At 47.8% G+C, this 23,514-nt stretch overlaps 2 protein-coding genes and 2 long non-coding RNA genes across 5 annotated transcripts in view; 3 read left to right on the plus strand and 1 right to left on the minus strand.

Annotated features, from left to right (window-relative positions):
* The window catches only part of DNMBP (dynamin binding protein), a 348,547-nt gene that overhangs the window by 215,424 nt on the left and 109,609 nt on the right, over positions 1 to 23,514 (plus strand). The gene's annotated exons all lie outside the window — the stretch shown is intronic.
* On the plus strand, positions 338 to 16,848 carry LOC144946504 (uncharacterized). The gene is made up of 3 exons (XR_013639902.1): positions 338 to 608; positions 3,735 to 3,781; positions 16,771 to 16,848. It is a non-coding gene; the product is annotated as an uncharacterized LOC144946504 (long non-coding RNA).
* PXDN (peroxidasin) overlaps positions 13,980 to 23,514 on the minus strand; it is a 64,143-nt gene continuing 54,608 nt past the window's right edge. The window contains exons 20-23 of the mRNA XM_078875400.1: positions 22,164 to 22,290; positions 18,796 to 18,922; positions 17,753 to 17,866; positions 13,980 to 16,937 (exon numbers count right to left, since the gene is read on the minus strand). Of these exons, the coding sequence (XP_078731526.1) occupies positions 16,821 to 16,937; positions 17,753 to 17,866; positions 18,796 to 18,922; positions 22,164 to 22,290 (485 nt within the window). The 3' untranslated portion in view covers positions 13,980 to 16,820. The remainder of the gene's footprint in view (positions 16,938 to 17,752; positions 17,867 to 18,795; positions 18,923 to 22,163; positions 22,291 to 23,514) is intronic.
* On the plus strand, positions 16,944 to 23,120 carry LOC144946497 (uncharacterized). 2 transcript variants are annotated; one of them, XR_013639900.1, is made up of 5 exons: positions 16,944 to 17,016; positions 17,760 to 17,873; positions 18,186 to 18,273; positions 22,171 to 22,301; positions 23,013 to 23,120. It is a non-coding gene; the product is annotated as an uncharacterized LOC144946497 (long non-coding RNA). The 2 variants fall into 2 exon arrangements; XR_013639901.1 differs by having other exon boundaries at positions 22,216 to 22,301.

Here is a 23,514-nt window from a genome sequence, read left to right on the forward strand (position 1 = left end):
ACAGCTAAATACTCTAAACGCATGTTTCTAAATGTGAATTGAAAACCCAAAGAATCCGGAGAAATCCATTCGACGACGGGGAGAAAGAGACATGCAAACTCCAAATATACAGGCGTCAGGGTCGGGATCAAACCCACGACTACCTCACCTGGTATCTATATATATAAAATCGTGAATCTGTCTGTCTGTCTGTGTGTCGCCGGACCATACGCACTTTCATTGGACGGCGGTTGCCCCTGGCAACGGGTAGCGACGCCTTCGCCGTTTTCATTGGACGGCGGTTGCCCCTGCCAACGGGTAGCGACGCCTTCGCCAAGGGGTGGACGCCATTTTTTATTCCCGTTAAAAATAGGCGCACGCATTAACACGCGACTCTGACGTAAATTTATCACAGTTTCACGTCCTCTTCACTCCCCTCCCACCCCAATGTGTTCAATTACTATTATAGGCTCCGTAGATAATAAAATAATAGCGATTAGACACTATTATTGTAGCGCAGGGGGGGGGGGGAACGCCACCCGTACCCTGCCTCTGTCAGGTGGGCAATTTAGGCGAGGCCGGAGGCTCTGCACGCTACTAGGCCTCGACACCCACCACGCGACTCTGAGGTAAATTCATCAAAGTTTCACGTACTCTTCACTCCCCCCCCCCCCACCACAATGTGTGCAATTCATATTACTTTTAAACCCAACGCGCCAAGAATCTATTCTTTAAATGGTGACTGTACAAATAGTCATTAAGCTGGGTGAGCGTACTGACAGTCTATAATGTAGACTGTTGCCTGCTTATTAAATTGCCTGAGTATACTGACAGTCTATTATGTAGACTGTAGCCTGCTTATTAAGCTCGGTGAGCGTACTGCCACTCTATCATGTAGACTCTAGCCTGCTTATGAAGCTGAGTGGGTGTACTGGCAGTCTATAATGTAGACTGTAGCCTGGTTATTATAATCGATTCTTTAAATGTTCTTTGTACAAATAGTCATTAAGCTGGTTGAGCGTACTGCCCGTCTATTATGTAGACTGTAGCCTGCTTATTCAGCTGGCTGGGTGTACTGCCAGTCTATCATGTACACTGTAGCCTGGTTATGAAGTAAAGTTAGTCAATTTGTAACACGTACGCCGATTCCCACTCACGGCCACCACCGGTGACGATAATTTCAACCCGACCTGGGCCTCCCCTAGGTCGACTCAGCCTCACACGAGTAACTGGTGTCATGTGTGAACATCGTCACTGGGGAGACAAAGGCGGCCGGGCGTGGTGAATCCAAGTACCCGGGCGAAGCCGGGTAGTAAAGCTAGTACCAGTATACCAGGGGAGGTAGTTAACATCTCACCACTACGTCACCAAATGTATAAGCAATATATTCGTAGATTAGCCTATTTGACTTCCAGACATATGTCAACTATCAGACTTTGCTCATCTACTGTGGGTCAAGTCTGCTAATAAGCCCCAGAGGGACGAAACTGCTCCGGTGTTTACACATTTAAGAGAATATTGCTGTTCACTATAAGTCTGGAAGGTCGATACACCTAGAGCTGTTTTATTTTAATCTGTAAATAAGTAACAGGAGGTGATTCATTTATATATACCCACTTCTGGGCCCACATCCCATGTAGATCTCAACTGAAGCCACTATCAATAATAATAATAATATTTAGAGTTTAAACACAGATATGGCTCGTCGCCTTAGCCACGGATAACATGAGTGAAGAGTGGTCGTTATCAGTTACGAGTGGTCGTCGTCATCAGTGACGTGTCATCATCAGTGACGTGTCATCATCAGTGACGTGTCATCATCAGTGACGTGTCGTCATCAGTGACGTGTCGTCATCATCAGTGACGTGTCGTCATCATCAGTGACGTGTCGTCATCATCAGTGACGTGTCGTCATCATCAGTGACGTGTCGTCATCATCAGTGACGTGTCGTCATCATCAGTGACGTGTCGTCATCATCAGTGACGTGTCGTCATCATCAGCTTGGTAAAATGTCGTCAAGCAACCATCGTTGCAGCACGTAGGGAGGAATTCGAAGAGCTGTGAATTATATAACATTTTAAACACGACAGAATAAGTGTTAGACCAAGAGTACAAAGGTTTTCAGTTCGGGAGAAAAGAAAATACCATGATAATTAAATAATGTATCACTTTATTACAAATTAAAAAAAATGCACGGACATTTATGAGCGTTGACATTTCAAGGTCGGAATGGTATACGTGACATCTTTAAAAAATAATTCCTATAAAAGTATTAACTTAAGGTTGCTTACGGGGGGAATACATGTTATTGGCAGTAGTTTTTTTCCTTGGTGTATTTAGGTATGCTTTTTATTTTCTTGCAACGAGACCAGGATGTTCTGCTGGCACTGCACTTTTGGTGTCTTTGGCATACGACATGTACACATACAAGTATGTCTGTTGGGCTTTGGATGGACGTTCGCCAAATAGCAAGCTCATTTATGTTTGTTTCAAACCCTTCCAAATTAACAGAACATCCACAAACCCCGCCCCCCCCCAAGTAATTGCATTTAAATTGCGTTGCAGAGACAGCTTGCAATCACAGGCTGCAAACACACGCACGCAAAACAAAAGTTGGTGATGAATGTCTCTTTGTCACGGTACAAGCAGCCAAATGCTCGCTGCCGAATCTGGCCGTCGGACACCCGTTAAAGCGCCTTCTCGTGCCTCGATTGATGGGAAGTTTTTTTTCACTGCTTCAAGTTCAGGAGCCATTATCCAAATGTCTGCAATGTCACGACGAGAATACTGGCAACTGGGCTCGAACGAGTTGGCCTTTGATGAACCGTCATGGCCTGGAGCCTCGTTTGGCGACATTTTCGATTAATCTCATGTCGCAATTACCTAACGTTATTGTCGTGGTAATAAATTCCCAATTGTAATATTTCATACTAAAACAATGATTAAGGTTTTCACCTTCAATTAAATCAACCATTGCATTATATATATCCACCAGACATCAGGGATTTAACCAGTAACCCACTGTACATTTTACAAACCACGAGGCCGCCAATCTTTTAGTGCCACTATGCTCATTGACCTGTAAGGTTGATACCATACGATCCAATTATGCGCCACCAGACCTTATAAAGTTGTGCGCGTTCTATGCAGAACTCAGATACGAGACCATTAAATCCGTGATTTCTATCCTCAAGTCCTTTCAAGTCTTTAACCACCCCATGCTCAATTTATTTTGTGTACGGCTGGATGAATAGCAAACTTGGTCTTACATCCAAATTAGTTCGCCAGAAAATTACCTCAGTTGATTGATGGTGGATTTCTTCAATGCCTCCGTTGTGTTTTATAATTCGCAGTGGTTTACGAGCAGGCTTTCCACCCCTTGAGTTGCAAAACCAGTGGAACATAGCATCGGCCAAAAATAACTCACGATACTGCAAGAGTGGATAACTACATGTAAATGCATCGTCTTGAGAAGCATCCTATCACACAACTGGCAACATCTGTGACTGTTAATGTCCCGGGAAGATTTACAGAACTTCTCAGGACAGCAAAGTCAACAACAGGACGCTCCTGTGAAGACTAGCACAGGTAGGTGGAAAGCTAAATTAATATGTGCATGATGGACTTGGTCAGTTTTCCTGTGATCGCATGCCAGGATTTCTATGGATGTCCACGTGTGAGGCGGATCTGCCGTAAGAAGGAGAGGTGTGATGGGGGAGTGAGATCCAATTTAATGTGCTCCACCGTTTTTCAGGTAGATCGTATCAACCCTGGAGGTTCTTCGGTGGACTGGGCCATCAGGTGATCATTCGGAACGCTGTCATTGGCCACATCCTTCGCCACGGTTCAGCTATCAGCATTTGCACGCAAGCCCAGATATTGTTACTTTATGTCCCACGTTGCACGTGCAACATTTATCACCAGGCAAAGAAAAAACTACACTTGTAGGAGGTAGAGATTGGAGGGAGTGGGGGGGGGAAGCTCCCAGAGAATTGTAAATTGCAATCAATGCTGTGGCTAGGAGGTGATTTTGAAACCGAGAGAGGTAAAATGGCAGTAGGCACAGTTTTGCCTGAATTATGCAGCTCTGCGTTACGCACCGCAGTGGCATTTATAACGGAGCTGTGTTTTCTGTTCATTCCCATAATACCCCGAGGCCAATAACTCTCACATCGACAACCTGACCATTTCACGCACTGCTAGGTGGAAAAATAAGAATGTTTGAAAGGCTTCTCTTTACGCGGCACACCGTGGATTCATTTAAAATGAGCACAAATGTATTTTATCGCAACAGAGCCGACGATTCGCACGAATGAATTGGTGAAGGGTTTGATTTACAGTAAAAAAAAGTACGTTTCTTCGTGTCAGATGGACTCTTCTAGTGTACCACAACAGATTATTAAATAATTGTAAAGAATGAAGTAATTTATGACATTATTTCCGTCCCTTTGTCAATCCACCGCTGGATGAGGGCCTCCCCATGCTTCGTCAGTTATAGGAACTGTTTAACATACTTCACCACGCTGGTGAGTGCAGGTTGGCAAAGGTGCGGAGCCGCCCAGGAACAATTCAGATATCACTCACCACCAGCGTTGTCACCTGTCCCGATTTTTTCAGGTATCATCATCTTATTCTTGGTTCTTTTGGTAAAGTCACGTAGAAGGGAAATAATACAATAATATAAATATAAAACAATACAAATTCTCACGACGTTTCGTTACCGAAAGAACCAAGAATATGAATCCCTGCAGTCATGAAAGCTTTAAATCAAAATGTATCATCATCTTGTTGAGGTGGCCAAGCATGGACAGTTGTACGTGTTCCTGCGACATTCGAAGTACTGCTTTGTCAGTTATGTAATAATAAGAAGAATACACCACTCAAGACAATTCATGTACCGTTGTTTTTGTACCTCCAAGCTTGTAAAAAACGCATTTTGCCACATCTACCCCAACATTAAATTCAACGCTGCTAGTTGCTTTGCAGAATAAACTATGATTTTACACACCAGCTACACATCATCATCATCCGCCATGAACAGTGAAGCCCCCCCCCCCCTTGTTGCTGCCATCTCTCACGATTGCGATGTAAATATGCAGCAAGTCATTCAGTCTCAATGTTTGCTATCACGCACTCTCACGAGTTGCGTCCATCACGAAGGCGTAATAACAACAACAACAACCGCCATTCGCCACTAAGTGGCGGTGACGTCACCGCGGCGCTTGTGCCAGGCTATGTGCACGTTGAGGCCACGTGAAGTGTCGAACGCCCGCTGGCAAGAGGTCACGGGGCGGACCCAGGTGCCACGGGTCGACTGACTGAGGCGTACCTAACACACACAAAGACAAAGATCCCCCATATAGCCTTAACAGACTGTTGGGGCAAGTACTGTTAGCGAGCACCTATGAAGGCCGGCACGGCACACGAGGGGGTGGGTGCGTAGCACCACGCCCGGCCGCATTTGTCTCCCGAGTGGCGATGTTTACACACTGCACCAGGTACTCATTTGACACTGAGTCGACCTAGAGGAGGCCCAGGACCGTTTCTGATGATCGTCACTGGTTTTGACCATGAGCAGGAATCTAACTTAGCGCAGGGCGGTAACCGCTACACTACCGCTCCCCGACAAACACACACACAGACACACACAGACACTGACATACACACACACACCGACACACACACACAGACACACACAGACACACTGACACGCACTCCCCATTGGGCACCTTCCCGGACGCGTCTTCACCTTCAGGTTAGCTGCACGTGGTTTGGGCGTAATAGGAGACACCTGTCAGACGGGCACGTTGAGAGCGTTCGTTTAAACCTCGCTCCTCAAACCCCCTCGTCCGCCGCGCAGCGTGGGCGACGCGGCCACGGTTGCGCTCAGGGAAACGTTTCAAGCGCGCTGGTCTCTTCGACCGCTTGCCCCGTGTTTCGCCGGCGAAGACATTTTCACCGGTGTGAAGATTGTAAAGGCGCGCTCACCTCTCGTCGCCCTTTCGTCGTGGCGAGCCGGAGACGCCGCGCATCAAGCCAAGCGAGGCGACGTCGAGAGAAACCGACCGTCGGATTGTCGGTGCGCATTTTGGAAATCATAAATGAGAGCACACGGTTTGAGAGTGTTATTCACAACCCTACCAAATTGATGTGCTCGGCTGTACCATCAACACGGTGTCAGCCGTGCCCGCGGCGGGCCTGTGCTAGACAATCCGATTCGGATCATGGCATTTGTTTCTGTACTGTCGCCGTCATTTCGGCGAAGTTGAATTTTACGCAGAGCAGCGCGCTGCCTCGGCTGAAGCGGTGAGCGTTGGAAGAGGGCGAGGAGGGCGGGTGAGGGATGCCGCGCTTCGGCTGGAGTCTGGGAAGGCATCTGTGCTCATTGCTGGGACTGTCGCCGGGAAAGGGAGGATCAGTCGAGCAGCAGGAACCCGGCCTCCTCGTCTCACCGATGTGTCGCTGTTGAAAACATCATAGATTGTTTTTCATCCGACAGCGCACTGATAGAACTTGTTGTTCTTTTTAAACAATGTACTTGCGGAAGGCCACATCTTTCAATACGTATTTCCATCGCCTTTGTTCACCTATTCGAGCAAAGATATCCGTGGGATGGATGACTTTCCTTTGAAGGGAAAAAATCCGTTTCGATGCATAATTTCCTTTTGATGTCATCATATTTCATGCCATGATTCATTTGTATCTCCTTACACCGCACTCATTACCATTCTATTCAGCTTTGAGGCTATTAAATCGCATGCTAATTTTAATAATCTGTAAGGCTCTTTTAAAACACCGCATCATTTAGTTTAACATAATTCAATTAATAACCAATGTCTTTTTCCCCTCTTTTGAGATTCGCGAGCGCGCCTTAACTTACATTCCTTTACAAGTCCCTCACGAGAAGTGTCGCTCGCCCCTCATAAACAAATGGTTGTGACAACCATGTCATGTTGTGCCCATCCTGCCAACAATTATACCACTTCTGCGTCAGCGCCGAGGTCCGGTGTGGCCAATCCAGGTAATTAAATGAGCGATGGCTTCGCGTGCAACGTTGCGTAAATTGCGTTGCCACTGCCGAAACCCGCGCACTCAATGAAGACTCTGGGGCTTTGACAAAAAATGCCGCAGGCCCTGTTCCCGTTCACGTCCGTGCGCCGTGCGAATCGCGTGAACGCGTTCAAAACAGCGGCGCTCGTTGCTGTCGGAGTAGAATGCTATGGACGCGTCGATCAAATTCAAGAAAGTGCTGGACCACAAGCAAAGATGTCAATTGCGAACAGAACAACTTCCGCTGCGCGTTACCTCCGGTCGAATCGATACTTCTCTGGCTCCACCGAGTTTCGTCACGCTTTACATTATTTGTTGCTTGCCTCGTGCTTTTATCAAAACGCAATAACGTGGATTTCACTGCGTCCTCATTTATAAAGCGTAAATATTGACCGCTGACACATCTCCCATAGTTTTCAGCAACTTGTTTGCAGGAAGAAAAAAAACCCATGAACAATCTCTTTAACTACTTTCCAACCGCCCAATATTAAGAGATTTGTTTGCTCCGGGTAAAACGTGTCACCACAAACGTATACATTTTCGCAGCAGCTGATCGATCCGGGATTCATCAATTTGGATTTCATCACTAACGCCTGCTTCTGGGTAAATCCACACGTGCCGAAAGGCTTTCGCGGTGAATGCTTCCACGCAACGCCCTGCGCAATGCAGCACTGGTATTGAATATATTCAGGGTTTTTATAAACACTTTGATCCGAATGTTGCTTGCTGAACAGTGCAACCCTTCGTGTTAGAGAACGGCCCACGGAAGTAGATGTCGCAGAACTACATCTCAAATCCCTTGAAGTGATATCTGGTCCACACAGTAGACGGGATCTCGATCAAACCCGATATGCATTTCACAGTGATGTTGACCGTAGAGTGTTCAAACCGATAGAAATTTGGCCAGATAATTACGTGGCCTAAGGACAATTATTTTTGATTATAACTAAAATACAGCGCTCCCTTGCCTGGATGGTGATACGCGTTTAAAGGCAGCTGGGGCTGTCATCATAATCATCATCAGCAGCAGCAGCCATGGTGAATACATTGCTGAATGAAGGCATTCTCATGGCAGTTACCATCCCTTTCAATCCTGCAATATAATCAACTGCAGCTGTGTAGTAATAACGATGGTCTCCACATTCGTTGCCAGTTGTGCATAAATATGATGCATGAATAACGAATATTCAACAGATTTGTCAATTATTGCAAATGCCCTGAAATGAACAATTTTATTTTACAGACATATGTCAATCCACTGCTGGATGAAAGCCTCTGCACGCTTTGTTGGTGAAGAGGGGTGTTTGACCTTACTTCACCGTGCTGGTCAATGCAGGTTGATAGAGGGGGGCTAGCCAGCAGCAGCTCGCACAAGGCGCTATATACATCTATATACAATAAGAAGATAAGATATTCATCACCATGGCCTAGAATCGAGCATACATTGCAGAACGTAGAGTGCACTGCGCTAACTACACTGTGACACCCTGAACACGTGTGCTGTAACTCAAATATGGTCATTGTTGACGTACAACTTTCGTGACTGCAGGAATTCATATTCTTTGGTTCTTTCGGTAAAGTTACGTAGATATGAAAAATGAAAAGTGAATACAAATATCACGACGTTTCGATCGCAACACAAGCGGTCGTTATCACTTATTATTTGTATTTTTTTTATTTTTTCTAACTACGTGACTTTACCGAAAGATCCAAATAATATGCTAATTGCTGTCAAGGGTGAAGTTAAGGAGTATCCCAAGTGGAGACGTTGATATAACACATGATGGGGGTTTTGAGTTGTACCGCGCATGGTTCGACGTTACGTCCCAAAGGTCCTGAAGAAGGATGTGGATTGAAACGTCGGAAATTGTGCTGAACAAGCGGCACAACCCAAACATTCATCAGAGATCTGCGCGGAATCGCCGCGCAAACCTACTTTGCACGAAATGTGTGAATTAAACAATGTGTTTTCGATTATGGGAATAGCATTAGCATCATTAAGTCGGACCTTATTCTTAAAATGCAGTTATATGTATACACATATGGCCATTGATTTTACAACATTCCAGTATAAAATTTGATTGGACAAAAAAACGCGCTTGTTGAATAAACCTGCTCGGGCTTGATTTACAAAAGGTTAATGAGCGTTGAGGTTGCAGTGAACTGCGGTATGATTTGAATTGCTCTGAGCAAGGCTTCACTTACAAACACGGTCTTCCGTTAACCTTGAGCCCTCCTATCAACAAATGTGAGCGTTCCTTGTGCAGGCGCGAGGTGCCAAATTGAAAGTAAAATTACTCAAGGCAAAATAAGTAAATCCCAGAACGTAGCGCATGCTAGAGGGGTTTCAAATATTTTCTGGGCAATTAATACATTTATGTCACGAATTAAACTTACATTTTGAAATGGGAATTGCAAAAAAACCCAGTGCAATATTCGTAGGTTTGCTGTGCAAATTGTATCTGCGTGCACACACGGCGCAGCTTTTACCCCGTGAGGCCGAGATGCATTCCCTTAGACAACGAGATAAAGGTGAAGCTCTGCAGTGCCTTGCTCATGGCACCGCTGGTAGAAGGGCCTCGGCTCGAGGGTACTGTGACCAACACTTCCACACCGGCCAGACATGTCGGAAGAGGTGCCCGTACCCACGCTTTAGCCCACCACAAGCTAACGGTGACATTTAGGAAACTCTACCATTGTTTCAACTTCCGCGACAAGAGATTATAAATCACGCCACATCTATTATGATAAGGTCCCCCTGCGCAAGGCAGGGACTCCGCAAGGTTCAGGCTCTAAAACTCCATGGGTGTGGGCTCAACATCGCAATCCATATTCACAAACTACACAATCCATGAGCCACTTGAGTTGGATATTACTCAAGCACAATAACAATGCTGCAGCGGCAGTGTTCCTGTGCCCAACCTGACCAACTTTAATCCTCTCGCCACTGAAAATGCTGGCGCGTGTGTGTGTGTGCGTGTGTGTGCGTGTGTGTGTGATTAATAGGCATAGTCTGCTCTCCTGCTGGGGTTAACAAGCCCTGGCCTGCTCCGCACAACAGTGTGATTTCAATTGTCGAACTTCCCAGCTCAGCTACCCATTACCAATTACAAAACCCCCACTTACCTGAGAAAACGAGTCTTCTCCATTGGCATTACAAATGTGTGCTCATGGGTAAAGCGTCAGCAACACATCCAGAACCGCTAAGCTTGTAACACATTTCCTAATAAAGGAGAATAATTAAAAAATAAGCTGCCGCAGCTGGCTGAGATCCTGGGCTATTCTCTGAACAGTCGGGAGTCGACAAAACGCATTTGAAAAAAAAAAGCATTGCGTGCGGTCCCCGCACTGCAGCAATGTTAAACGAATTTGCGCCAATAAAGAGGCCAGACGCGGCTTCTCCCGAGACATTTCATAAGTGACAAATTTGCATGGTCATACGGGACACACGCATTGAAATCCACAATGCGAAAATTTGAGAATGAATGCCCAAAACAGTTTACTGGGGAGAACTTCCCAATAGATAACGACATTGCACGGAAAACGAATCACGCGCTCTAATTACGGACAAACACACACACTAATCCTCGCAATGAGAAAACGGCGAATAAATAATAAAGCCCCGTGATCTAGTCGTCGCGTGCCACAATGCGAGCGATAATGTTCACGTGAGGAGGTTCGGTGGTGAATTGCGTGGCAGAGCATTGAGCAGACAACGTGGGTTCGATGCCAGGATTTGAAAACCTGTTTCGAGTTGAGTGAGTTGTCTCAGCCTGGTCACCAATGACTGCACACATATGCAAACTCAATATTCCAAGCCCCACAATGCACGCGGTGAATACGAGATGGCGGTCCTTGATAAAGAACGTCACGAGCCCAGTCCTTGCAGAGCCGTAAGTTGTTGACCCCTGGTTATGACCAAATCCGTCAGTACCAGTAGCCCACAAAGCCCAAACGTGTACTCTCTGCAGACACGATACAACTCTTATTAGCACCGGCTTGCGACAACAACAATAACATAATCCATCTCCAAGTAAATGAGAAAATACACACGTAATTAAAGCAATAAATTCAAACATTTATAAAATCATATGTTACCCTTGCCAAAACGTGGGTTGCCACAACGCCCACGTGCTATTGAGAGCAGTGTACATAATGCAACATTTAGAAACTAGCTATTTTATCCACGACTGCAACCGTGAATGCCAAAGCGTCTCCATCATTCTTATCCGCCCGCCACGTTTGAAGTGTCATCGCGGGACGCGTTCGGCACGCTACGGGAACCTTGACAGCGGCCTCCGCTGCGTCCGCTACGCAGCGGAGGCCGCAGCGCCCCGCACGGCGCACGCCGCTCGCGTCGCTCCGCACGCGGCGGCTGCCCTCGGGAAACGATGCGAGTGTTTTCAAACGATCGCCCGAGGAGATTCTTCAACGATTGTCATTCGCCGCGTGGCCACAGCCTCGAGCCGCAATTGTGTGAACGCCGCGCTCCTCGAGGCCATTCCATCTTCACGGCCTTTGCTTGCGCTCTTCGAAGAGGTTCCTTTGAAAGCGTTTGCGATGGAGCACGCGGCAGGCGCGCTCCTTGAGCCCAAGCGTCAAGCGCTGGGATAAGCGAAGGGTGTCAGGGTCAAACTGGAGTGCACAGGTGCTGATGGACGCAATGTCCACCGGCGTGTTTGTTATTTCTACCTTCAAGTGTGTCGAGTGTGACCTTGAAGGCATCATCACTCGGCATGGTCATGTGGCCACCGAGACGCGGGAAAAACATCTCTGGCGTGAATTGAACAAAAACGCTTTGTTCATGAAACCCAAAACACCGTCTCGCGCGTTCATGAAAAGGGTTCCGCACTGTTTCTGAACGTCAAAGTCTTTCTGGTGCAGGATGAAAGTTCTCGCTCTCGCAGGCCTTGCGACTTAAGTCCTCCTGCTCTAAATGGAGCGTTGAAGCAGCGCTCATCTCCGCTTTCCAACCGTGAAATTCCACATTCCTATGACGGGGGCAAGTCCCCCCATATGCCAACCACTGTTGACTTCGCTACGAAGTGATGCTCATTTTATCAACTCCGGAGGAACGACTGGCTCAGTCAACGCTTCCCCCGAACCAGGATTTGAACTCTCAACCTTTCGATTGCGAGCCGCTCGCCCTGCTGCTGCTGCTGGACAACCTCGACGGGTGTTTAAGGGATATATATATTTTTGTCTTTTTTAGCATTACGCTTGTTTAATAAAACAAGTCAGAAAGTGTTATGCTACAGATCAACAGTGGCTTAAATCATCATGCAATGTTTGGATTTCGCTTATATGAAACCTAGGTGACCGTAAAATCTATAGCATAAAAGATGATGTAAGGTTTGGACACGGTCCAAAAACACTGCCGAGGATGTTTTTTTATGGCGCAAACAACTGCCAAACCAGTTTACTTGCCATCGAACCCTCCGAAACTTTGATGTCTGCTGCGAATGGAGGGCTATTCATGGTGCTCCTCACCGCACACTCACCGCACACTCACCGCACACTCACTGCACACTCACCACACACTCACCGCACACTCACCGCACACTCACCGCACACTCACTACACACTCACCACACACTCACCACACACTCAGCGCACACTCATCGCACACTCACCCACACACTCACCGCACACTCACTACACACTCACCGCACACTCACCACACACTCAGCGCACACTCATCGCACACTCACCCACACACTCACCGCACACTCACCGCACACTCACCACACACTCACCCACACACTCACCGCACACTCACCACACACTCACCGCACACTCACCACACACTCACCGCACACTCACCGCACACTCACCACACTCACCGCACACTCACAACACACTCACCGCACACTCACCGCACACTCACCGCACACTCACCGCACACTCACCACACACTCACTGAAGAGAGTGTGTTTTTCTTGCTGCAAGTCAAGGCCGCCTAGAGATGTGTAAAAGCATTGTGCCGTGGCGGGAACTATTTGTGGCATTTGTGGATGTAACGCCGCGTCATGTTCAGAAGCAGCGACATGAAAGTGTCGACCCCTGTGTTAGAAGTCTCATAATGACCAAAATCACTCCGAATGTTCCTGGTCTCGTCGGATCTTGGCAGCCACGCAGGATTGAGGGTTATATTTACTTGCGAGGGCTCCGTGCGTGCCAGGTCATGTCGGCGTGAGGCTGCGAGGCGAGGCCAGGAGACAATGATGCTGGGCATCAGACCTCGTTAGCCATGGTTGGTGTCCTCCAGATGCCATGGTCTTCTCTCACACACAAACCCGTCGTTGTATCAGTGAGGAGCCTCGAGACACAGTGACGCTTTCCCTGGGTAAATGATTGTCATTGATATCTTTATTCCGCTGTCCAGGACACCCTCAGACGCGCCACACGGTGAGACCATTTTGCCGGTGGCCTGAGTATGGCCCTGGCTACGGCAAAAGCGGGGCTTTTGCCAGAGGTGATTAACTCGACTTGACACCAGGGCCTGAGCCAGAACAGACCTTGAGACCAGAGGTCTGAGCGGTTTGGCTTGCGTTGCATCCGCAATATATTTATGGCAAGGCCACAACCCCATAGTTTGGGATAGCAGCCAAGTGCAAGGCTACGTTTTATAGTTTGAACCATAAATATTCTCTGAACGCCTTAAGATCGTTTCGGTTATTGGATGCACATCCATGATTGTATTGCACACAATTGAATGCTGATTAAAAAAATGCACGTACTGAATTTGTTTTCCTGAGCATAGCCAGGGGCACTGACTGTGACATCGTTTTTGTTGTTGGTTGTTCAGATGCCGTGTACGCTGGTGCTGTTCTTTCTTGCACATGTTTTGTTGAAAAAAATATGTAATGCATTCATAGTCAGGGGTCTGTGTAGAATAAAACATGAATCCGGTGTGTGAGGCATCACAACCACACGTTTGTGAGCACACGTGTAAAGCGTAAAACACGTGAGTAATAAACAACCCAGTGTTCACCTTCTATTTCGAGCATGAACGGGGAGTGTATGCGCGTCGGATAAGAACGTGCAAAACTGTGCAAACACCGCAACATTTGGCGCATCCCTTAGCTTGCGGTCCAATTCTGCTGACTCTGCACACGATCTCTCACAGCCACCTCTTGCATCGACTTGGCCAGCAATGAGCACAGACAAACTAACACGTCCTCTCCAGGGCGGGGCCAATTCCCATAACTGGAGAGATTGATTTATTTTTTTGCGATACATTGAATCTGTCGCGCGCAGCACAAATGCCAACGCGCGCTCAATCATCGTTGGCGCAGGTCGCGAGGTGCACGGTGTTTGAGGCACGCGGTCCCACCGCCACCCACCTCCTTGATGGGGGTGGGCAAAGGCCACCTTTGGCAACCAGGCTCACACGGTGCGACCAGAGGAGAGAGGAGTTCGTGTTCTGGGAGACGCGTCGTCACGAGCAACGCGCAGACGACCGATGTCCATGCATTGCTAATGCCGCATGCGGCGCCGAACGCAACGGAACAGAAAAAAGAGGTTCAACAGTTGTACAAAGATTGCGAAACGAACACGATTATTTTATTTTAAATTTTTACAAACAAATTGGATTTTAAACTTGCTTGAATTAAAATCCTTGTGTGCCAGATCATGCCATTAATTCCATTTTAACATGGTGTACTTTAACATTTAATAAAATTATGGCGATGCAATCGCAAAGTACCACGTTTTAAAGTCTCATATTTTAGTTTTCCAAAACATGTTTTTTTTCCTCAAGAAAAGCGACATTTTTGTTACGTAAGTTTGTACACTGGCTGAATGGGCATAAAACTTCAGCCTAATGTAAAATGCACTTGTGGTTGAAGGATGTGCATGCACTCTACATCAATTACACTTCCAAAGCACATTGCATAAAAAAATTGTCTGCAGAGTGAATGCCTGCCATCGTTGGCGGATGGGAATGGATGGGAGGTTGGAAGACTTTGACTGTGAGAAGATGGAGGTGAATAAGGGTTGTGACACAACGTAAACACATCATCCCGTCCAATCGCTCTCCAAGTAATCTTGTGTCCAAGATTACTTTTTGTGAATTCGTTTGCCGTCCTTCCCCCCGCACCTCCGATTAGTACGGTTGGCTAAGTACGGTGTGAAAATAAATTCAACGTACATGACACATCTGGCTTTCCTGAATACATTTCAAAAACGCCCGTTTCCAACTTGGACATCTGAGCCAAGCCACCGCGGGTTCCCGCACGGGGCGGGCGGTTGTTCCACCGGCTATTTGCAGAGCCGAGTCGTGACCACACGCTGGTCTCACGAAACATCGGAATCTAGCTGAGGGCCAAGAAGGGCCAGAGGTGGAGTTAATAACGCATCATTGCATGTGATGTCAGTTAATAAGCTGGGAGGTCACCGCGTCGTATGTAATACGCGTCTCGACTCGTTCACTGCGTGCGTGACATTCGTACGCCGTGACGACACGGCGTCACCGCATCATCTATACGCATCTTGACTTGTTTATTGAATTTGACGCCAAAGGCACGGCTCGGGCATCTGACCCGTGCTGGGCTGGCTTGACGCAGCCCAAGCATGGCTCGGATGCACCAGTGGAAAAAGGGGCTAATGAATGCTAGCACCATTATAGTGAGCCCAAGTCTGGTATTGAATGTGAATGTCAGCCCATTGTATGGTTGCTACACATACCGGTGCTGGAACTTACAAGCTACAAACGAACCATACTCTCACTGAACTCTGAAATCATTTGATACGTTTGGCACGTCCTGGCACACGCACGACCCTTTTGTCAATCCACCATTGTTGGATGAGGGCCTGTCCACGCCGTGTGGGTTGTTTGGCCATACTTCTCCACGCTGGTCAGTGCCCGTTTGTGAAGGTGGAAACATGGATGTGGCAGAATACAGCAAATAAAATGGACTTCGCTGCACTTGCCCTCTTCTGCCGCAAGGTAGCTCCGTGGTAGCCTATAGCACCTGGCATAAACATCGTGGTCACCTGATGCACGTGCTACCCAGGCTCAAATCACGCTCAGCTTCTGAGATGTGATGAGTTCAGGTGCATTCTGGGTGATGTCATAGATTTGCATAGATATTGTAATATAAAAATTCAACACATTGGTCTAACGCAAGCGTTTCGACCAAGACGATAAAACAATTAACTGCCTCCTTAACATGGTTTGCAATTCGCTACATTTTTCAGGATAAGCCCTTGCAGCCAACGTCTTCCACCAACGGTTTACTATGCATTCTGGGTGACTTGGACATAGGCGTGTTGACGTGTGAGCACATTAATCATTGCAAATGAGAATCGTATCAACCCATGACCTAAGCTACTTGTAAAATCGCGTATATTTGTATAATACAGGAGAAAATAAAGTGTGGTGCTGTTGTTTGTAGTTGTTGTTGAAAAGTACACACAGAGGCAGAGGGCAGGGAGCGTGCCCTCCCCTCCCGCGAATGCTACTGCATGGCACAGACAGGCAGGAAATCAATCGGCATCAGAACGACGATGGCATCGCCACGGAATCCGAAACCTGAGCTATTTGGGATTAACAACAGCCGTGCTGGAGATCGTGTCTAATGTTGAAATGTAAAACGTCTTCAAAAGGCAGAGTGGTCGTTACTTCCCAGACTTCACATTTCCAAAACATTATTATTTTAGGACTATATAAAATTAAAAAAAGGTACAGTGCTTGGCTGCAATTGCCAAAGAAATGTAAATTTCCCTTCACTGAACAGAAACGCGACTGATTTGGAACACTCCTCCTTCGTGGCCGGCACCGCTCCGATCACGGAGCCCTCGCCGAGTCCCCGTCGCACGACGCGCAGCACTGCCCCTCCCTCGTGACGGGCCTGGCGCAGCGCGCGTGCGGGCACGTCTCCACGAAGCACGTCACCTGGCCTCCCTGCGTAACGGAGAGCACGTGACGGACGGTCCACGCGTGCCGTCAGGAACCAGCGATCGACTACCATCACTGCATTCGGGTCGCAACTCAAAACACACCGCGCTTTGCACTTGCGCGGAGCGACTAACTAGCAGCGACAAATTGCTTCCATTTTGATATTTCGAAGCAACTATAGATGGTATATTTTATTTTCGTTGTGTAGAATTTTCAATTGTTTTGTTTACGAGGGTGAACGTGATGTCCCCGCTTTGAGTGGGCAGATTCGTGCCGGAAAGGAGCGACGCGTTTAAGGGAAATTAACCTCGAATCGACTCGACCACTGCGCCGTAGCTGTCTGCGGTTGTGCTTCCGTGTCGTTCCCTGATGTGTCTTCGGGTTGTGCCGCCGTGTGATTCGGCATGATGCCTGACGTTTCATGCCGTGCGCTGGGAGCTCCGTTGGCTCCCACCGAAGGGCACGTGGAGCGAGATGTCGGACGTGACGCCTGATCGACACGCGGCGCAACCCAAAAGAACACCGGAGAGCCACTCCTGCAGTTCCATGGCATGGGATGTGAAACGTGATCTGAACCACTGAGCCACATTGAGCTGCACTTGAATTGTGTCTTGTGTGAATATTACAAGTATTATATTTGTAATAATAATTTAAAACACCACTCTCCTGTGCCTCTCATTCTATATAAACTGTCAAAGCTGATGCACGCCCAGCAGTATTTTTTTTTTGGCGCAGCACTTTGGTGATATACGGCTACATTCTGTCACTGCTCTGACTTTAATGTCCCCACGTAAATTAACATCGGGGCCCCGTCGACTCACCTTGCAGTGGCAGGCGGTGCAGTCGTCCTTCCTCCACTCGTCGCCCTGCGAGCGGACCACCCCCTCGGTATCGACGCAGCCGTCGCTCTGCAGACTCCCCTCCAGCTGGCGGATCTGCGCAGTCCGTGACATCCACCACCACCACCGCCACCACACGAATATGCTGAGTTACCGCAACAAACTATGCATCCAACCCCCCCCACCACCGCCACCGCAAGATGGCGGACACCAGTGGGATATTATTTCTCCGAGTAAATGTGTGCCGCAAGTTATTGAATATTTGCACCATCACTTAACACAAAAAGGGACGAATGCACGTGGCAAAAAGTGAAGCGTGTATGCTGAAGTGATTTACGCATATCTATTGCCGGATAAATGACTTTAGACTTTTCTTTTCTTTCCCGGTGTGTGTGTGCATCTGTGCGAAACGCAGCCTGAAGTTTGGAGAGTTTGCGATGGATCGCAAACAGAGCTCCAAGTCGACTGGAGGGTTACGCGTACGGAACACCGCTATAGCCGCGGTGGGTAGAGAGCACCTGAGCACTTCATTCGAATATTAGGTGATTTAAATATGTCAAATAACATATATATATTCTTTACAGCCTTTGGTCAATCCACTGCTGGGTGAAGGCCTCCCCATTACAAGTCAGCCCTGGGGTTTGTTCGATCCATACTTCACCACACTGGTCAGCGTGTGTTGGCGAAAGGCCAGGCCGCAAGAATTTGTTTAACGATCACTCGCTGCTGATGCTCAACCGTGGCTGGGAATAGTTGCAGTGCACTACTACCCAAGCCACCCCGTGCAATGCAAAGCTCTGGAACGTCTCAAACAATGAACAGAATTTTCTTGGTTCTTTCGGTAAAGTCACGTAGAAGGGAAATATTATATTTATATTATTTTATCATTTCCCTTCTACGTGACTTTATCGAAAGAACCAATAATATGAATCCCTGCAGTCACGAAAGCTTTAAATAAAAAAATTAACAGAATTTCATTGCCGGCAATCTCTACTCTCGCGATTGATGACTTCAAAGCTCAGTACCTGCTGATGTAGCGTCCTGATGGTCTTTTGCATGTCGTCCACGAACGAGCGGAAATCAATCTGGTCGATATCCTGATGCCTCGGGATGGCATTGGCTGAAGTCAAGTTTGAGCTGTTGTTGTGGGCACTGACAAAGCAAAATAAATACATTCACCACAGCAATCACAGGCTCAATGAAGCCACCATATCCTCACCCAGCTCATACTCAATGAACAAAGACATTCACTTCATCGCACGCTTTAAGATGTTCCTCTGTGGCCGTCTGGAACGCTCTTCTGATATTAGGAAGCCACTGGAGCTATACACTTTTAAATCTAGATTGAAAGCTAATTTCTTTAAAACTTATTTTTGTGTTTAGTTTGTTGTTCTTCCCGCGCACCTCCGCTTAGCACGGATGGCTACGCACGGTGCGAAATAAGTTCAACATACACACACACTTACGTACATACTTCTTAACCTACCTTACCACCTCCCTAACATCTAAAGATAAAGGTGCAGCCCTGGAAGCTCCTGCTCACCACAGGGAGACCTCCCCATCGGCGGTTGGCTTGTTTGTCCGTACCATACTCGACCGCGCTGTTCAGTTTACGCTGGTGATGGGGGAAGAGGGATTAGGACCAGGGCAGACATCCCATCGCTACTGATGTGAGCCGCCGTGGCCGGGAATGAAACTCGGCTTTCCAGAAGATTCATAGCCCAGTGCACTAACAGCTGCGCCATAAGCTCAACCCCAAGACACCTCGCATCGCCTAGATGGGCTTTTTGTCTTGCTGTGGCTGTCCTACCTGATGACGGAGGCTTGTGTTGCTTCCGAAACGTCTTAATTTAATTTAGTTATTTTAATTTTTATTTTATTTTTTATTTTCACCTACATGACTTTACCGAAAGAACCAAAGAGTATGGATCATTGCAGTCACGAAAACTTCAAATCTAGAACCTAGATGGGCTGTTGGGACAAATCCAGGTAGCGAGCGCCTCTTAACGTCAAACGAGGGGAGATCCTCGGTTCAGATATATCCGCAATGACCGGGAGAGAAGGTCTTGGGAAGAAAAAATTAAAGTGCCGCTCTGGCGTTTAAAAACAACAACCCAACCCCATAAAGAGCGAGGGGCGTGAGAGCGGCATTGGGCGGACATCGCGAGGTTTGCGGTTTCCAGCGAGCGGCCTCTGCGAGGGACCTCCCTTGCTCGCGGGTCAGCACGACGCCTTTGAGTCCCAGCCGAGACGAGCCAACAACCTCGTCGTGAGCCACGCCAAGATCCCACTGCCAAACAACTCGTTGCGTCTGCAGCCCTCCAGATCCGCGTACCCGGGGACGCGTCCCACCGCGTGGTGCCTCGGCGGAGGAGCAGAGGTCGCAAAAGGGTTTTGATTCCTTACCCGGACCCGTACCCGGCCGCACCAGGGTCGCAAATGGGTACCCGTACCCTACCCGAGAAATGAGTGGCAAACGGTGACTCACCAGTGACTCACGGCCTACCCGTACCCGGCCGCACCAGGGTTGCAAACGGCTACCCGTACCCGTACCCGGCCAGGTACGGGTAGCCGGGTATCGGGTAGGGTACGGGTATCGGGTACCCGGTTGCGACCTCTGGGAGTGGGACACCCTCGCCACGTGCCGCGTGACAGACGCGGTCAACTTAGCCGCCGCCGTCGTTTGTCGTCTCTGCCTTGTTGCCTGCAACGCCTTGTTGCTCCAGCTAGCACCACCACATTGTTCAACAATCTGCAGAGCCCGAGTGATTACAGCGAGATTAAAGGGTCCTTTACAACGCAGATGTCAGCTCGTAAATCACAATTAATTACGTGAAGCGGTCCTATCCGCGAACACTTGTGCTTGTGTGTTCTTTTGGAGGCAGGATGTTTTACTTTCTATCGGTGCAAACTACCATCGCGCGGGGGGGGGAGGAACTGATGAAAGCAAAAATTTCCTGCCAACGTCCTACATCCTCCGCATTAATTTTGGACCGCTCTGACCACGCTTTAGACGCGATCATCATCATCATGATATTCTTAGGTTTTTTCGGTAAAGTCACGTAGGTAAAAAATTAAAATTAATAAAAGTAAAATAAAAATCACGACGTTTCGGAGGCAACACAAGCTTCCGTCTTGAGGTGGAACCGTCACAGCACGATAGCTGTATCAAGTGAGAGAAATTCCAAGAAAACAGTCCTTGTATATATACTGGTTGAGGGTGTGAGGAGCCAAGGTAGGCCTTGAATATTATTTTTGTGAGGTTCGGTGCGGCTGAAGCACGCTGTTAGGAATGAGCCTTTGTTGTGTAAGCTAGGTGCGGATGATGTAAATGATGATGTCCGCGTGCGTCTTTACACATCCCATCGGCGCCGACGCGGCTTCCCGTGAGTGCATCTTGTCACTGGTTTTGACATTCAGCGCCTCACCAGCCGAGTCAGGCTCGCTTGAACCAATGCTGGTGAACTGCAAGATGTGCATCAGCAACAACCGTCTCTCTCTCTGTTAGATCTGGCTCGAGCTTTCGACTCGCGTTCACTCACGCATCCTGAACGTGTCAAAGCAATGAAACTCAGATATCGCTTCAGGGGTATCCATTTAACCGCACCTCTTTAGGGATACCGACCTAGTTAATACTAATTATGTTAACACTGCATACTAATTATCAACTGCTTTACACTTGGCCTCAACCAGGGGGAGAGGCAGATTTTGAATTCTGTTTATGCCCATCGAGACGACAAGTCTATTTCAGGGGCACCTGGGTCATGGAAACAAACGAAAGTACGAGCGGCTACAGCAAAGAAAGTCAACAGAGCACGATAATTGTCGACTCCCTCGTCTGCACAGTGAGGCCCTGTGTTGAGAAAGGCACTTTCCTAGAAAGATGATGACAGGGATGGATGTTGATATGATGATGATGATTATGTGTGTGTACTGAATGTTAAAAAATTTTCGCGCCGTACGCAGCCAACCGTGCTAATCGGAGGTGATGATGACACCTTTCAATGGAGATTTTCAATCTGAAGGGATTTTACAGGTGAAATATTAAATTATTTGAAAAAATTATGATCTAATGATGATTATTATGGCGATGCTGACGATGCCCTAGATAATTATGATGTTCAAATTATGATAATGAAGATGACGACCATTATGATAAAATAATTATAAAATAATAACAATAACCGTCATGATGACCGTCCTGACAATCTAGTAATGCTGATCATGATGACAATGATCAAATCATAATGATGTATGTATGTTGAACTTCTTTCGCACCGTACGTAGCCAACCGTGCTCATCAGAGGTGATCAAATACTGATGATGATCGAACAATGACGATGACGGTCGTGATGATCGACTGACGACGATGTCAATGACGACGACGCCCCACCTGGCAGGCTGGCGCTCGCCATGCCGCGTGTCTCTCTCCGGGCCCTCTCCAGGGAAGCTGAAGTGGGCGCTGCGCTTGCCCCGCTGGCGATGCCCCAGCGACTGGAACTGGGCACGGCTCCTGCAATCTGTCACAGCGGTAAGGGCGGCTCGCGTCAGCCCTGCGGCACGGGGGGACCCGGGGGTTCGAATTCATTGGCAACAGCCGGTGGGACGAACGGCAGGCGGCGTTCGATGGGCACCCTCAGCAAACGAGAGATAGCTGTTTCACCACCTCAAGAAATTTTGCAGGTGAATTTTTTTTTAAATAAAAACAAATATATACCTCACAGTGTTTTTTTGTCGCACTGTACTGTGTAAACTGGGTATAAGCACAGTTTTGAGTAACACGTGTTTACATTGTACTAGTGGGGACAAGGTTAACGGGCAGCTTCTGATACAAGCACACTGTGGGTATAATCACACAGGGCCTTGCTCCCAAGGGCCGAACTTACGTGCGTTTCCTGCTGCTGCTGCTGCATTACACACCGTATATCTAAGTGCGGTGGTGCAGTGGTACCACGATATCCATGACGGAATAATAATAATGATGATAATCACGTCAGTACTATACTTTTTATCGCAAATGTACATCCACGCTCGGCACATATACAGAGGCACGGAAGTTCTGTGTGCGTAAATATATATCTTGCACTTCATCAATCTGCCACGACGGTGCAGCCTAAAGGATGGCGCTGTTCACCTGGGCTGTCAGGTTATGGCGTGTAGCCAATTTCAGCAACACATCTTTGTGGCACGAGCCCAAACAATCTATTTAAAGCCACTTTCTCTTCTCTCTCCACGCCACAAGTCTGCGAGCCTGCGCTGCACGGGGCCTGCCTGACAGATGACAAAATTCCGAGCAGCATGAAAAAAACATTCCCGAATGAAATTCACTGGCACGGCGGCGTTCACGCGTCTGGACTCAGCACATTAAAGTGATCCAGTGCGCATGCTTACATCAAAGCGGGCATTCCTTTGTCGCGTGTTTCGGACAAAAGTGTAAAATGTTGGGCGTTCTGATTATTTCGGAGAAACACATTTTTCTTGCCAAACAGAATCACGGCTTTTCTTGGGAAACTTGAGTGCAGAGCTTCATCTCGACCGGAACAGTCAAGGAACGCTCTTTCTGAGAATTAGTTTGGCAACGACGCAGCCATCTTGGCTTTTTTTGTCCTTCTTATTCCCTATATTCCTATAAAGCTGCTCATACGAGTGTAGTAATACACAGGGTGTCATGACGTGGGCTCACTGTGGATTGGTGTACCCTGCACTCTCGTGGCAGTACCTTACGGTGATAATCCCACGAGAGT

This window comes from Lampetra fluviatilis, chromosome 2 (assembly GCF_964198595.1).
Source record: "Lampetra fluviatilis chromosome 2, kcLamFluv1.1, whole genome shotgun sequence".
Lineage (NCBI taxonomy): Eukaryota > Metazoa > Chordata > Hyperoartia > Petromyzontiformes > Petromyzontidae > Lampetra > Lampetra fluviatilis.